We start from the raw sequence: 16,724 nt of genomic DNA, 5'->3' as shown, positions 1-16,724 counted from the left end.
GAAAGGGAAACATAATACAAACTGGCATACTTAATCAAACCAAAATCATATGAAACAACAAGCAAAGCGAAATGTTTGTCAATCGGTTTAATTACAGTACAAACAATATAAATAAAGCATCATTGAGTCATTGTAAAACAAACTTGCTGAATGAGGTAATATAAAAACAACAACAAAACTTTTTTCTTTTTAATAATTTCCACACTGTCTTGTCATCATTTATACATTACTATTTACAGAAACAGAACAAAAAACCCCCCAAACTTGCTATAAAGCCTGCCATGTGCTAGGTATCTTCTGCCTCCACCCCAAGCAGAGGTCTCAGGTGTCCCTACTCACCTGGGCTCCCTTTCTCCCCATCCCAACCAGACAGACAAACGTCACAGAGCAGAGAGACTGAAAGACTTGGGGTCTAAACGCAGCTGAACGTAAAATCTAGCCTTTGCAGGTGGTCACAGGGTATTAAGGAATAAAGGAAAAATAAAACCAGCGTATGCGTCCGCTTCCCAAGTGGTGCCGACAGCGCTTCCCAAAATAAAGGTGCTGGACAGACTGAACCTCAGATCACAACCTCTCTGAAACCAGGGGCTGAACTTGGACTTCAGGGGGGTCAGGGTACAGCCCACCCGTGCCCCACTCTGCTGCCTTGAAGCTGCTTTGCCTCGGCTTGGGCAAAGCGTTCGGGGTACACTCCAACCCTGCTGACATAGAGTGGTTTAAGGCAGCAAGAGCTGCAGAATCGGGCCCCTGGCAACTCCAAACCAGAGTCCAAAGGCAACAGTTACACAAACCAAGTCCCTGGTGTTTTAAAAGACACTCCTCTCCCAAATACCCCTTCAGTTTGTGCACCCACCTAAGCAAGACACCTACAAGTGAAAGATGCTTTTGACACTGAAGTAGTAAATGAGGGCTGGACCGAATGGTCCCCTGGAAACTTGGTATTTCCACGGAGCAAAGGGCCGTGCTTTCAGAGGACGGGTACGTCCTATTTTCCCCATGGACTGGCAAAATAAGCTCAGTAGATTCAACAGAAAATCCAGCTGAAAACCTGGATACACTGGAAAAAATGCTTGGAGGGGTTTTCAACAGGATTTCCAAGTAAATCTTTTGTCACAGGTGCAAGAAGGGGAAATGAAGGACCCTCCCATCATTTCCGTTTCCTACCATACCTTGCTTAGCTCCAGTAAACATCCTTCTCACCCTGCCAGACTTGTCCTCTCCCTATCAATTTCCCCCGATCGAGTATAAACTGAAAGCAAGAGTATAAACAATGTGAACAACACTTGGTCAAGTTTTCCCAGACTACTCGGTATACACGAAGCCTTAGCACACTTCAGCTGAGGTTTGTGGCTCCCTCACAGCAAAATTTTGGGGCCAGACAGTAATGGCCAAGAGGAGGGAGGGATGAGGAGCTGTTGTTGGGGATGAGCCCACCTGGAGACAGCTCCTCAGAAACGTCTCACCACCCTCATCCCCAACTGCCCCAAACACAGCAGCAGGACCCAAAGCATCACTGAATCAGCTACAGAAGGGCAGTCTGCTGGTCCCACACTTAAATTCAGCCACTAAGCTGAGTTTCAAGCAAATTTATATATAAAAAAGGGGCTCTGAGCAACAATTTCTCCGTCCTTCTCACCTTTGGAATCTCCTTCCTTGGTGTTTCCCACGATAACAGCCCCAGGGCTGGCGAGCTGGGATTTCCTCTTGCAAGCAAGGGGGCTACGTCAGTCCCGGCGGCCAAGTTAAAGGTTTTCTCAAGTTCAGCGTTGCTGTCTGAAGGAGCTGGACTTTCTGAAAACCTCTGAGGCACGCATCTGTGTGAGTCCTGAGTGCCTGATGGCTCGCAAGAGCCGCAGTAAGCCTGTACTTTGTATTTTGGCATCTCTCCACCCCTTGAGAAGGTGCCTCCCCCTCCTGCCCCTGCCTCCTGCACTCTTGGAAATGGCCGGTCTTACTCAAGCTGGGAAACTTGCCTGTTTAGAAACATCTAACTGAAAACCTGGCTGTAGCTATTGACTTTGATTAGTGTGTAAATGTGCACATGTACATTTCCACAATTGCTAATAGTAATATGTAGAGCATATATGCATATATAAGCACGCACACGCACACCGAATGCGAAGCATGTGTAGTTAGTGACCTCCATGTGATACACCGCCTTTACCTCAGGACTCAGACCACCCTGGCTGCACTTCACCCCCCCAACGCAACTCAACTCAATCCCCAGATCTGGGAACTAGTTGCAAAATAACAACCCACCTTCAGCACCAAAACCCTTCCTCGGTCCTGCATGACCTTGGGGTTTGCCTTCAGCACAGACGCTACCAAGCCGTCCGCTGTGAGGGGTTTTACTCCCTGTACCTTGTCATCTGAGAGGACCAGGGAAGTGTTTTCGATTCTCAGAAGCAAAAACCCACCCATCGGTTCTGGAAAACGGGGCGTACACAAAAGAGCTGGTGGCGCATTCACTGCCAGCAAGCAACATGGTCATCCCAAACGCATGCCATTAGACCTCTGTAAGCATCCCACCCCCACCCCCCAACCCTTCACGTTTTGTACATAACACACAGGTAAAAATTACTAGCTCTGAAGCACTGCAAAATAGTCAATCCTTAGTACTGGAAGCTAAACACACATCCAGAAAAGTTCATGGCCAAGAGAAAGCTGAAGCTCTGCCTGCCAACAGAACTGACCGCTACCGCTTGAATATGCCACAGGGATTTGGGAAATGGGCAGACATACAGAGATGAAGAGGCTAAAACTGTTGAAATGCACAAAGACATTTTCATTTCATCTGCTCACAAGCAAAAGACCTCCCTGTCCCCCCCACCCCGAACATTCAGGGGACGGTAGTAAACGATGTGAGTTAATTCACCCACATATTGCTGTCACCCTGAAATGAAACGCAGGGGCCAAGATGACCAGAAGCATGCCCAGTGATCTGGGGCTTAAGATGGCTCTACAAAAAAAACAAAACAACCTTTTGTTTTCAGAAATCATGCAACCCTCCTCTCAAAACACGAACTATTCACAGCTCCTGAAAATCTTGGCCAAACCCCTTTGAACCTCCCTTTAAAACGTGAGACAGATTCAGTCAAATCAAGGTAAATTGTCACAGGATAAGATCACCTGTTATTTACTTGAAAAACTGTCCCACGGCAAACACCAGAACAAAACCTAGAATATCGTAACACAACAAGTCTACCTACCTACAGGCATTAGATATTTTGCTCTATTACTTCTATATTTTTTCAAAAAAGGAGATTATTTTCTAATAAACCCATTAAAACCAACCTTCTTTTTGTAGCTTAGATTTTGAGAAATCAAAACTCATTGCAGAACCTTTTAACTTGGGGTAGTTTAGTGTTTTTATACCTTGAAAAGAACTTTAATCTGGAGCGTTTTTTTTTTTTTTCCCCCCCCTGCTATGCAGCAAACACAAGAACATCCAAAAAGGGTTTTCTACGCAATAAACGTTACTCACAAATCACCAAGAATGGAAGATGTTGAAATGAGGATCCAAGACTAATAGCCAGAGATCCCACATACGAACCATTGCAGCAGTCACTGGAGGGGAAGTGAAGATGCTTGACGATGAGATGTGGATGGGCAAGTTGTCTCCTACGCAGCCAAGCTGCGCCAGGTTTGGTCTCCAGCGCCGTCCTCCTTTACCATGAGTCCCTTCAGCGACAATGACCACTTGTTCCCTGTTAAGGTGCAAACGCAGCTCCCCGAGACGTTTGGAAAGGGCCCCTTCAGGACCCCCTTGTGAAATCTGTGCTTGTCTCCACTATTACTACTTTATACTAGAAACTACAAATTACTTCATTTTTCCCGATCTCCATACAAATATAAAAGATGAAGCTATCCAAACCCCATATAATCTAATTATACTACATTACAGTGCCGGAGATCATTTCTAAGTCCGTATCTGCATTCCCACCTCTATTCCTCTCCCTAAGTTACTCAGCTTCTTCTGGCCAAGGGAAATCTCCAAGTGCAGCTAAAGCTTTTTTTGCACTAACACACATAATTTAAGGAAAAAGGGAAAAGACGGCAAATTAAACAATATTAATGTTTACACAGTTGTCATACACTACGCCCAAATGCTTGAAAATCCTCTCTACCTTCCAGGAGCTCACCTGGCTTTCCAAGCAGCACTCAGCTCAGAACGTACCAAGGTTCTCCAAAAAAAGCTTCTCTTCTGCTCCCTTTTAGCAATGAAATTGGAAATCTAGTAGTGGGAGCACTTGGCCTCATCTCTGCACTGGCAGGACCCCAAGTTTTCCCAAGGTTAGATCTTATATCTTCATCAAGAGCGAGGAGAAGCAACCCCTCCTCAAGTCCGGGAATATCACGGTTCAGATGCCAGATAAGACACATCCAACTCATCTCCACTGTTCAACAGCAATTAGCTTAAAATAAATAGAAGGAAAGTGCTGATGTTAATAGCAACGGCTGACTCGCTTCTAGTGTTTTAGTCATCGTGGATGAAGTGCAGAGAAAGGGGGATTTAAAGGTATCTGGGATGATGAAAAGGGTTAAACGGGGGACGCAACAAAACCCACAGCCACGGACTCCATTTTTGGAGCAAATAGCCTTAGCTAACATGTTTCTTCTGGGATTTCTTATGGACTGGATCTCAATTTGTTTTTAATTCGCTCATGACACGCTCAAAGGGCGTAAACAGCTTGGCAAGTGGGTTCCATAAAAGCAACGAGAGGGGCTAAACGTAGACGAAAACCAGAAAATGGATGGGTTAACGGAGTGAAAGCAAGGGGAATGATTCCTGCAGGTTCTCCAAGTGTCGGAACGTATTGCCTGTTTCCGCACCCGGATGGCTTCAAGAACATCCTTTGCAAAGTGCAAACGCATGCCCTGAAAAGCACGCAGAGCCCAGAGACCTCGGCTCACCAAGCCCAGCCCCGCCATGCTCCAGCCATACGGAACTTCATCCTCGCTCTGGGCTGTGGAGGGAAGGGCTCTCTTGTCCTCTCCTGGACCATGCAAGAAGGGGATGGAGTCCCTGCTGGACGGAATTCCTTACCAGGTGGCCTGTCCCACTACCTCAGGAGGTGCCACACAACTTCTCACAGCCATCCTACCAAACCCATTTGAACAGGGGATGCTGTGGCCAACGCCCCACAAGGCACAGACCCTCCATCTATTCCCCCATGGCTGGAGCATCACCAGCTGGAGGGCCAGGGAAGGCGTCTCCTGACTTGGAGAGATGGTGCTGGGTGACCTGTCTTTCAAAGGGATTGCTGCTGCGTGCACCACCGGGCACCCTCCCTGCAGACCCCCACGTCTGGGGAAGCCATCACATAGCCTACGCTGCTTCAACACAGTTACTGCCAGTGCTTACACCTCCAAAGGAAAACTGTTAGGTCAAAAGCAACTGTGTTACTGCTTAATTAAAATATGAGGTTATCAGTTGGCTAGCCTGGATACGTCACTTTTCCTATAATACAGTGGAATTTTCTCTCCTAAAAATATTCCGTGTTTTTTCAAGGTTTGCCTTCAGAAAATCTTACTGAAAGAAGCGTATAATTCTTCTACCTGAAATCTGCATGACAGCCTGGTTGCCCTTGTTTCTCAAACATCACTCTCAGTTTTCTAAGAGGAAGGTGGCCCAAAGAGAGCTTTAAATTATGTACAGAAAATATTTTCAATTAGGAAAAACCAGCCCTGAAACGGAACACACGTTGAGAACTTAACAGCGGCAAATTACCTAAAACAGTTTTGAAACATTGGACTTGGTTTTTGGATACAAATGCCCGCGATGCTCCCAGGGGAACGGCAGGCAGCTATAGCACCTCTGGGACCATGAGCCGTGACTCCTGGATCCCCGCTGTGTCCCCCCCCTAGGGGTGTAAAGCTCGTGAGCACCAAACACAGCGGGCTTCACAGCATCCCCTTCAGCTGCACATCAGATGGGCTGTCCCGCCGCCCAAGGACCACCCGTAAGTACCAAAGATCAGGGAGCTGCGTGGGAATGATGGAGAATCAGCAATTACAACAGACACCCTTCTCAGTTAAAAAACCCCCATAAAATTAAAGTTATCCCAGTACGAAGAGAATCAGCTGTGGCCTTACTCTGATGCAGCTGGCCTAGGCTGGTTGAAGAAAGATCTCCTGCCCCCAAACAGTCAAAGATCTATACAGTAACAAAGTACAAAATGAGAACACCACCAAAGAGGAAAAGCTGGTCAATATACTCGTGCTTCCACCCGAGGTTCGCTTTTCTTCCACGATTTGATGATTTCACACTAAACCCGTCATTTTCTGACCTTTTTTCCCTTAAGATAGCCAGATTACATTTTTTCCTTCACATTTTGTCCACATACAGTTTATTTAGCAACTGCTACGCTCCACCATTTGTATGCTAAATGAAACCCAGAGCCCCAAGGAAGAGCACCACTGAAGGCTTGGGAAATACATACCAGCAGGTACATTTGCAAATTACTATGCTGTGTGCACCTCACTGCCTTCACATAATTGCTCCTTTGCCATCGAATTCAGTTGAGTTTTCAACTTTCCCCGTGATGTACCCTTCCCCCATCTTCACATTGCCATATGCCACTTAAAAAAAATCACTTTTCTGCCTGCCAAAAACCATACAGCCTGCTTCCCCTCATGCCAGAATCCTACTTCGTTGAAAACAGAAGAAGCTGGGATCTGCCCAGTAATACCAAAATAATCAAATCAAGTATTAAAACTTGGAATTCAAATGAACTGTCCAGGCTACTTTCACAAGCCATTTTTCTTCCAGAAAGCAGCCAAGTTGGGAGTCAAGCGCAGCCATGCCCTGCCCGCCACGGTGAAGGCTATCAATTCTGAACTTAATCAAATCTGATCTTCCCACAGCCAGGCTAGGGCTTTTTGTCTTGGCTTGTGAAAGCTTCGTGATTTCTGGAGTAAAATATATTTACAGCGCTGAGAAACAGCCTCTTTTTCCTTCCTAAAAAATCTCATACGCTTTTCCCCCCCCCCCAGGCCAAACGTGCCATAATCTCTTTCTGATATGTTCCTCAAAGGTTTGCGATGGAAACAAGAGTTCACTGCTGGGAATATTGTCAATGTACACTGATCTGTAACGCACAGATCCTAACTAGTTGCACGTTATTTAGTTCACATCCATTACAGTTTATAAATTAAACAGAGATGTCATCTTCTGTACAAAAAAAAATATCAATGCATATTTATGGTTTTTTTATTCAAATAGATTTTACATACATATAATCTAGAGACACAATACAAAAATCTGTATAAGTTAGGCAATGCATCACAGGAGTGACCAAAAACTCAAGACATTTACCTTGGCAAAATGACAGAACCTATTTCTGCTGGCTGAAAAAATATTAGCCTTTAATGCGTTTATTAATTTCACTAAAAGTACTTGAAATGTTTTTCCTTAGCGGTACTCATTATTCCTTTTTGTGTTTCATAGTTACTCTTATTTATTTTTTCCATTTTGTTTTTACACCAAGGAGACTGCAGTCAAATAACACTCAGCAACTCATTTCCTCTCTTTGGACTGAAAAATTAAACAGATACTAAATTATGACAGTGAATTTAGAAAGGAGGGCTCCAAGGGCTTGAAAGAACATGTCTGAGATAATATGATGCTTCTAAGAATATTGCAATCACATCCAAGCAATCACCGAAGCGTGCCATGTAACTACCTCCTCAGCTAATATGCTTTTTTCTCCGTGATGACTAATCATGTTCTATTAAACAGCGGTAATGCTGGAAGAACTCAACTATACAAGTGTAATGAAGCCAGTATTCTCCCCGGACAGATTAGCTACAACTGATTTGACACATACCATCATAGGAGCTTCAAACCTGACAAACTCTGTGCTTGCTTCTGATTTATGCCGTCAAGCTCTTCAGAGAAGAGAATGAAATCCAGGCGTCGTGTTTGGTAGAGGTGAAATGTACTGATGTGCTTAACTGTCAATTATGGAAAGTCACCATCTCTCCTTCCTTCTCCTCTCGCTCGCCTCTCCCTCCGCCCCTTCCCTCCACGCTCGGGAAGCCTGCATCCCCCCCCGGGGACGACCGCTCTCCCATGGTCCCGGTGCCACGCGCGGTGCGTCCTGCTCGACCCACGCGCTCTCGCCCACTTGTTTCCATTCGTTCGAGAGCTGTCACTGAAACAACTGCTTTCTCTGCAGCCCCTTTTGCTCCTTCTCATCCCCTCGCGCTCTCCAGACGCGCCGTTTCCGGATGGGACAGGGATGTACCGAAGGGAAAAGGGAAAAGGAGAGTTACCAGACTCACAGAGCAGAGCTGTGATGGGGATGGAGGAATATGAGGCTGCGGATGTAATTCAGGTCAGCGAATACACGAGTGAGCTCCTCAGATGATGGTGGGCATCCTTCCGCTGCTGTTGTTCCGGTTATTGTTCTTCCTGGACAGGTTTGGAGTGGCCATGAGGACGAAGCGCTCGTCGGGGCAGCCGTACTGGAGGAGAACGTCGATGCACTCCTGGCTGGAGGCCTGCCGGGCGTAGGCCAGCGCCGTGTTCCCGTGGGCATCGCGCGCCATCATGTTGACGCCATACTGCAGGAAGAAGAGATGCGGTGTTGGAAGACGCAGTGCCAAGAGAGCGTGAAAACGGAGGGAACGGATTTGGGACCGAGCTGTTTGAGCTTAAGCGAGGGTGGGGGAGAGGGGGAAGAGGGAGGGGTAGGACAGCTGCCTGAGAACGTGAGCGCAGCAGCACTCGGTCACATACGCAAAGGTTGCTGCGAGGAGAGAGTCTCATTGTGTGGAACAAAATTTGCCACGGCAGCGTTTCAAACAGGTGCTTGGGGAATCTCTCCTTCCTCATGTCCTACGCTCTCCTTTATTTTCCATCAAGCAGCAGACAGGCAGAAACACACTTTTTTATCATGGTGCTCTCTTTTGAGAGCACGCCGGGAGGAATGTCTGGACTCAGGACATCAGCAAACTCTTTGTGAAACCCTCAGCAGTGGGCCTGGGAGGTCCTGCTGGGGGTCACAGCCCAGCCAAAGCCAACCCAGCCAGCCCCCTCCCCTGGGCACCAAGTACTTACCCAAATCAGGAGCTGCACTAACACCACGTTTCCTTTCCTGCACGCCAAGTGGAGGGCAGTGCGCCCATCACCGTCTCCGCAGGTCTCGTTCACCTCTTCCCGAGTCCCGTGGGCAAGGAGCAGGATGACTGTCCGCAAGTCCTCCTCGGCTGTAGCCCTCAGGAGATGCTGGCCCAGAGAAAGCTCCAGGCACTGCAGCGGGGCAAGGAAGAGCTTCTGCTCATATTTCGCACGTATCCAGAGCTCTTTTTCTTCCCTAGAGAAGCCAAAGGAGACAGGTCACTCTAACCTGGCTTCGCTGCCTCCAAACGGCGGCAGTTCAGCTACCAGGATGCCAGCAAACAGCAGCTAACAGGAAAATTATTTCCCCTTCAAAATTTTGTCATGAAAGCAACAGTACATCCACACCTTATATTTGCAGCAATATTTGTGTCCCTCACCTCACTGTCACTGAGCCATATTAATACAGCACCTGAGATCCCCCTCGGGGGGTGCCATGCCTATGGGGTCATAAGATTACAAGAGCCAGGAGGTCTTAAAAAACCCTGGGCTGCCCTGAGGGCTGGCAAGAGGTCAGTGCAAGAGCCCTCGCCATCACGGAGACCAAAGGCAAAACAGGCGGCCTAGCTCCACATGAAGGTTATGTTGCAAAACTGGTAAAAGAAAATGGACCAAATTTCCGTCTCTAAGCCCCGAAGTAACCAAGCACCTGGGCTTGGATTTCAGACAGAAAAGCAAGCCCTGAAAGACGCAGCCTTGCTTGCAGGGGGTGCTTTTTCCTTCTACAAGTGGAGTAGTTTCCAATGGAAAAGGCATCGGTTGGTTCCTGTGTTTGTTTTTTCAAAACGCAAACCACCAAAACAAGACTTTGAAGCACCACTTCCTCCTGATACGTCAAAGAACGATCAAAAGCTTTCTGGGTGCTATTAGGTTTCAGGAGAACAAGGACTACAAACAAGTCCCTCAACTCTCCATTAAAAAAATTACCATACAATTAAATGATCTAAGAGATCTAGCCCCAGACAAAGTCCCATTTAGAGGTACCTCAGGTAATCTGTTCAGCCTGCGAAAAATATATGCACCACCTAAGCCAGGCGACCGGTTACTGGTGACAGATTTTCTGCACCGTAGTACAAAAGGCAAAGCTGTGTTTACGCCTTTCAGCCATGTTTACACTACTCCCAGTAATCTAGTGTCAGGTTAGCCCTAATCTGTTTTTAAATACTTATGTAAACAGATCCTTCCAACAGCAAATCTGGATTAGTTTTGCATCATTTCCTGGTACATGCGGAGTGACCTTGCTTTGACCTGCCTGGATGCTTTCAGGCACAGCTTCCCAAAGCATGTGCTTCTCTGCCCTGACCACAATTTACCCTACAAACAGGTCCAGGGCTTTTTTTGTCAGAAAAAAAGTGCAAACAGAAAATTAACACAAAGAGTGCTTCGTGTAAGTCAAACCTTTGGATGACTCCTGCAAGCTGAAAGACACACCAAAAAAACATTTGGGGAGCTGCAAATTTAACCTTTGATGGCAGGATCTGATAAGCAGAGTATCATTTCAGGTATTCCAGATGGAGAGGAGGAGGAAGAAAAGGACTTCTGTTACTACTGCATCTTTAATTATTTTTTTTTTTTAATTTGTATTTTTAAGGTAAAAAACCAAACCAGAACCAGTGCCATGAGGAGGATAAAGTAACATACAATTATTTACAATCAAACAGGCATACTTGCAACACTGTAACAGTTCTACTTCCAGTATCCATCTAGAGTATCAAGAATGTTTACCAAACACCTCCTATGTTTTTTAAACATGTCTAGAGCTATTGAGAGTATAACCAATATATCCACTACACATTTAAAACGTGCCAGACTGAAAAATGAAGTGATTCAACCTGTGCTGTTCTACAACAGTGGCACACATCAGGGCTTAGGGAATTTATTTCTCATATGCCCATACATCCTAAAGGCAAAATACACCTCAGACATGTAACCGATAAAACTTTTTTAGCCTAGTCAAGAACTTGCAAATGAATCCCTGCCCCCCCCCCCCCCCCCTTCCCCCCACAACATCTTTTGGGTGATAGTAACTTCTGGCTCCTGTCAGAGCATTGGTTGCTGCGATCGGCCTGGCTTGAAGAGAAGTTCACTTCTGTTTAGAAAACAAGCTGTTATACACGAGTCTCCCATATCTAATCACAATTCACCTTAAAACTGTAACGGTGACGCTATGACACATACCGAAACAAAGACAATAATTGCCAAGTTCAGGCGGAGGCTTTCAGAGCTGCTGGTTTACAAACGTATTGGCATGAATTTCTCATTTGCTGTGCAATCGCATGGGAGCAGCACAAAAGCAATCCTGCTGCAAGAGAGCAGGATAGTCACCAACTACCCAATCCTGCTCAGATTTATCCTATTGTCTCAAAAGGCTGGGAAGAGAACAGAAAGCCCCTTTACAAATGAACCTAGCAGGAAGGGGAGCACGCTGCCACCCGCGTTAGTGATGGAGAGGATGCAAACAGTCCTTCCTTAAGGCACTCTCCTGCAGTAAGATCAAGTAACCCATAACTGCTTTGCATTAATGCTGACTGTATGTTCTGGTCAGGATTCATCCCTTAACCAGAGGAAACCTGATGCAGAACCGGGAAGCAGCTAAGGAGACCTCGGGTCCCTCAGGAGATGCTCACTGGGGTGGCTGGCCAGAGCAGGACCCTGCAGCCGGCAGCAGGCTGGGCTACTGGGCTACGCTCACCTAAAAATTCAGCCTTTGCCTGTGGTTATTTTACCTCACTTCAGTTTTCCTTTTCAGAAAACCCACCTAAATTTTCTTGACTATGTAGGGCACCAAAAGGCTCAATCCTTTAAGGCCCAGCTCTACTTCTGGAGTCACAAGAAGGGTTGTGGTGGGAACACAGCAAGCACTACAAACAAAAATACAGGTGTTTTAAAAGCCTCAGACATTTGGGGGCAGCACGTCGCTGACATCGGCCACTGAGGGAGACTTAGGTCTTACTCACCTGGGCACACGAAAGATAGCTCAGTTGGATTTCCTGGTAGAAAGCAAAACTATTAGAGAAGCAGGAGGAAAAAAGCACGCTGGCCCACGCCTCATGGTCAGCCAAAATGTAGAGGGACTGTTTTTCCCTCAGTATCTAGAAAGGCAACGTCCACAGACATCCTCCCTACATCTCTGGCATAAAATCATTTTGTTTTGAATGGGAAGTCTTGGGGACTTTCCTGGAAGACAGCTTAAGCTCCGCGGCTCGCATTCATCTCAGAAATCCCGACAACAAGACATAAATACTGTAATTGTTGCTCTGATGCCCCAATTTCACTTCTGGGATCCACAGCTTGTCTTGGTTGAGGTTTCATTTCCCCCAAGGAAGGCCAGTCCAAGAGCAGAGTTGTCAGCAGTAGATCACTTAACCTCATTGCAGTTCCCTGGAGGACCACTGTTCACATCCCCTGTTAGCTAATGAGCTAAAAAATGAATTATTGGAGCGGTCAGCAATAAGCAGGAAGAGGAGGCACAGTGTTTCATTTCAGCCAGCACTGACATACCTTTAAATAAATCAACTGAATAAGAGTACAAGGAAATGTGAGGAAGAGCAACTAATCAGGAGAAAGACACTGAACCAATCCCTAAAAATAAAGGAAACGCACATAGGCTAGTAAATATTTCCCTCCTTTTCTTCCCATAGCTGTAAAGTTGTAGCTTCCACTCTAAACGACCGCCTCGATACCAGAGACTTTCAGTCGTAGTTGTCAAAGCCAAAGTAAGATTCTTCTACTGAACTTCTAAAATCCAGCAGAGTCCTTTCCTTGGGACCAGATTAAATGGTCCCAATGATACCTAGTGCTGGAGAATGTGTGAGGATGTTCCTCATGTTCTAAAATGACTTCTCTTCAGTGATCATGCTAGCCATGATTTTTTTCAACGCATATGCAGCAAGGAATTAATAGATTATAAAACTTCTAGATAAACTTAAGGAAAAAAAAAAAAAAAAGTAAGATCAGACTTGCTTTGAGGCTTTTATCTCTGAAGGTATGCATTCGAACCCAGACTGCTGATAGAAACTTCAAACCTCACTGGTTATACATGGGCCAAATACACCAGAGTAACACTGCAAGGTACTCTGCAGCACCAGGAGAGGAACGAGCCACGAAGCCTTGGCCAAAAAATACCACCAAGCTCTTTGCTCCTGCAGGAGTCTCCACCACTAGTGAACCCTGAGTTACACACAGTGGTGTGAATAACGAAACCTCTGCCATGGCAGCAATACTGTATGTAGGTAAAGGGTTATTAGAAACAGATGAAAATTTCAGTTCTCAGTTTATTTTGATCTAATTAGGTGCTTGCTTCTCAAGATAATGTCCAATTATTTAAATTACTCTGCCAGCCACATCACATCATTATTATCTGGAAACATAAATACCAGGCACTGTAAGGGGGAAGGGCTAACTAGGTAGCATGAAAGCATGCAAAAAGCAGATTTGCTTAGAGCACAGCTTTGCTCCAGGAGCTACACTGCATTCCCCACTTGTGGATTTGCACCAGAGATGCTCATTTAGGAGCCCACTTCCTACACAGCTCGGCCCTGTAAAGTGCATCATGTGGCTCTTCCAGCCCTCTTAAACACGTGAGGTTTTACACCTGACAAATCGGAGCAGAAGCCTTGCACCGCTGGTACTGACCCTCCATCCTCCTCCTCCTCGCTCCCGCTCACCTATGCCTTCAACTTCATTTGTTCCTCACATACACCCGGCGGAGAGGCATGAAAGGCAAACACGAAAAGGATGTGCAAGGTGGAAATAAAAGCCGTGTTCATATGGCAACTCAGAATTGATTGTGTAGGCAACACCATGCGGGATGGAGAGCCTGAGAACTTGCCATCAAAATTCAACAGCTCCAGCGCAAGTGCAGTCTTGTTCTTACCGAAGTGATAACAAGGATGACAAAAATTTTGTGTCACTTGCTCGTTATCTAAAATTGCTCATCATTTCTTAAAAGGCTCAACGAAATATTGAAAGATTGCATTAAAATCGCAATTGACAGCAGGTATTCACCATGGCAGAGCATTGGTTCTCACCATCAGAAATGCCAAGCAGGCTTGGTGCAGGCATTGTGAAGTGAAGTTTTATCCTCCGTACCTCTGACAACACTAAAAAGCTCTTGAAATTTTTTATCTTTTCCTCTCCTTTCCTAAATAAAACAATTCTGTACCTGAGGAGGCCTCTAAATGGTCTCTCCAGCATTGCCATGCAGGTGCCGTGCCCATGCGTTGCCATTTGTGGTCGCTCACTGAAGTACAACCATTTAACAGTAATAACCTGGCCAGCTCACCAAGAGCCTTACCAAATTTTCTCTCCTGTTGGCCAGCTGACAAGGTTAATGCATCTCTTCCAGGAAAATCAACCCCCCTGTACCTCCCAAACTCCCGGAGAGTCCCTGAGTAGTGTCATTAGCTTTGTGGTCCAGCGTGCATCACCTAATGGCCAGTGCTGGGCAGCTGGCTGTGCTGGGGCTTGCTGTTTAAACAAACCCCACCGCGGCGACCCTGCACGCATCCGATAAACCACATCGCTTTGGAGAGCTGGCGATGCAACGTTGGGATGGGTAAAGGAGAAACATCGGGGGAGTGGGGGGGGGAGACAGGATTGAAATGTTGGGAAAGGTTCACGATGTTTTTAATTGCAACTAGCAAAGAGGGGAGAAGAAGAGAAGGCAAGAAGAAAGGGCTAGCAGCAAGGAATTTCCAAAGTGTCTTCCTGCCCCAAGCAAAGCAGGAACTGGGAGGAGAGGCATGGAAGAGGAGCTGGAAACAATATGCTGAGAAAACACAGGGGCTTCCTCTCTCTGCAGGAGAAGACCCCACTCTATTGCAAAGTAAGTGCTTAGCAGTTGACTGCTTCCTAGCATGCATGCCTTCTCTCCCCGGCTGCGTTGCTAAGGGAGAAGGCGCACAAGCCCACCGGGGATATATAGGTCCCTGGCAAACAAGAGGGCTCCAGACAGCAAACAAAGACCGATGGGTATTTATTCCTTAATTACGAAAAGCTTTTACGAAACAGGCCACTGTAAATCCCGCCTGCCGAGGAAAAGGACCAAGATTTATGTGTGCTGGGGCAAAGAGGAAATAAATATCTCTCTGGCTCCTGATCAATATTATGAGTGTTTTGCCAACCTACAGGGTGTTTTATGAGCTGTAAGGACAGAAAGGGATCATTAATAATTAAATAAAGTCAACCTATTAAGCTTATTACTTCTTACAAGTTACACATCCCTGACGGATGAAGACCAGCCCTATAGGAAAGCCGTAGATAAGCCAACCCATGTCTGGTCTTGGACTCCGGACCAGGACTCTCCCAGGCAAGCGGCGGAGTAACCCAGCCTGGACGTGATTTAATGACTGTCTTTGCCAGGGAATTATCTGGCTGAGGACTGTGTTCAACACACTAACAAACCTGCACGGTTTTGTCCGCTAGCAAGGAGAGACAGAGAGAGACGATTCAGTGCCATGAAAGTATGCCAAATTCAAGTTACTTCTCCTACCATCAGACAGACCTATTCAAGCAACCAAACCACAACACCAGCCCCCAAAGTCACGAATAAAGATGGTTTCCCATCAGGAGCATGTCCAAAGCCCCTTGCGCTGTCAGGGAGCTGCTTTCTGAAGCCCGCGGGTCAGGATCTTCTCCACCATTAGCTCTACTACATTTTCCAGTTTTCCTTTTATAGCTGTGTGTTTAAGGTAAAAAACCAGCCCTACTGTGCATGACGGACAGAGATCACTCAGACATGCAGAACTGCATGTGCTTCTCAAATTAATCATGTCTTGCACGACACTTACTAGTATAATCGTAATTTGGATTCAGCGGAGCTTCTCCACTTTCTTTACCTTCTCCTCAGACAGCACCCCCCTACGCAGGGCTAATATTTCTGTACTTCTAGGTTAGCCTTCCAGTGATGCCACGGAGTAACCAGCAGCTCTCCCTTAGGTGTTAAGACACCTGCAGGATTTATTACTGCACAACATTAATTACCAGCCTGGCTGAGACATCAAGGTTTACTGACTTCAGGCTTTTTAGATAAATATCCTGCAATTGTGGACTCTGATATATCACACAAAATTGCAGCAAGCTTATGTTTTCATTGCACAACACTCAATCTAGTAATTTTTAAGGTATACTTGATAAAATATATCACACCTGAGGTTTACTCCATATAAAGTAAAAGCTATGTGACATACAAAGGCAGGGAATACTGCAGACACTAGGAAAAGGCTTATTAAGTTGAGGAAAAAGATTGTAAGTGTGACAACTGTAAGCCCTGCAAGCTGGTTAAGTCTTTTCTCAATACAAATCCAAGCTTTTTTTGTTACGTACAACTATGTGAAATGAAAACAGTCCCTAGAGATTTAACAAAAAGCTTGAAGAATGCCATAAATTGTATGTTTCCACTAACTACAAAAGCCCCAGATTTTTTTTTAAGCAGCATTGGCAGCAACATTTAGGAGGAAAAAACCTTAACAATGGAGACCTCTAAGGATTTTAAACAGTTAGCTTGGGGAAAGCAATTAAAAAACCACTGCGAACAGTGGAGGAAGATGGGCTTTTGCTAAATGTGAGGACAGACCTTATGAGAATGTGGAATCCAGCA

General features: G+C 45.9%; 1 protein-coding gene across 11 annotated transcripts in view; it reads right to left on the bottom strand.

The window, feature by feature from the left end:
- Window positions 1–6,987: 6,987 nt before the first annotated feature.
- AGAP1 (ArfGAP with GTPase domain, ankyrin repeat and PH domain 1) overlaps window positions 6,988–16,724 on the bottom strand; it is a 382,734-nt gene continuing 372,997 nt past the window's right edge. For all 11 annotated transcript variants that reach the window (XM_056350248.1, XM_056350249.1, XM_056350251.1 and 8 more), the window contains 2 exons: window positions 9,065–9,320; window positions 6,988–8,568 (listed from right to left, as the gene is read on the bottom strand). In XM_056350248.1, the coding sequence (XP_056206223.1) occupies window positions 8,365–8,568; window positions 9,065–9,320 (460 nt within the window). In that variant the 3' untranslated portion in view covers window positions 6,988–8,364. The remainder of the gene's footprint in view (window positions 8,569–9,064; window positions 9,321–16,724) is intronic.

This window comes from Falco biarmicus, chromosome 8, assembly GCF_023638135.1.
Source record: "Falco biarmicus isolate bFalBia1 chromosome 8, bFalBia1.pri, whole genome shotgun sequence".
NCBI classification, from domain to species: Eukaryota; Metazoa; Chordata; class Aves; order Falconiformes; family Falconidae; genus Falco; species Falco biarmicus.
Note: the sequence above shows the minus strand (reverse complement) of the source record. Positions and strands in the feature narration are given on the sequence as shown.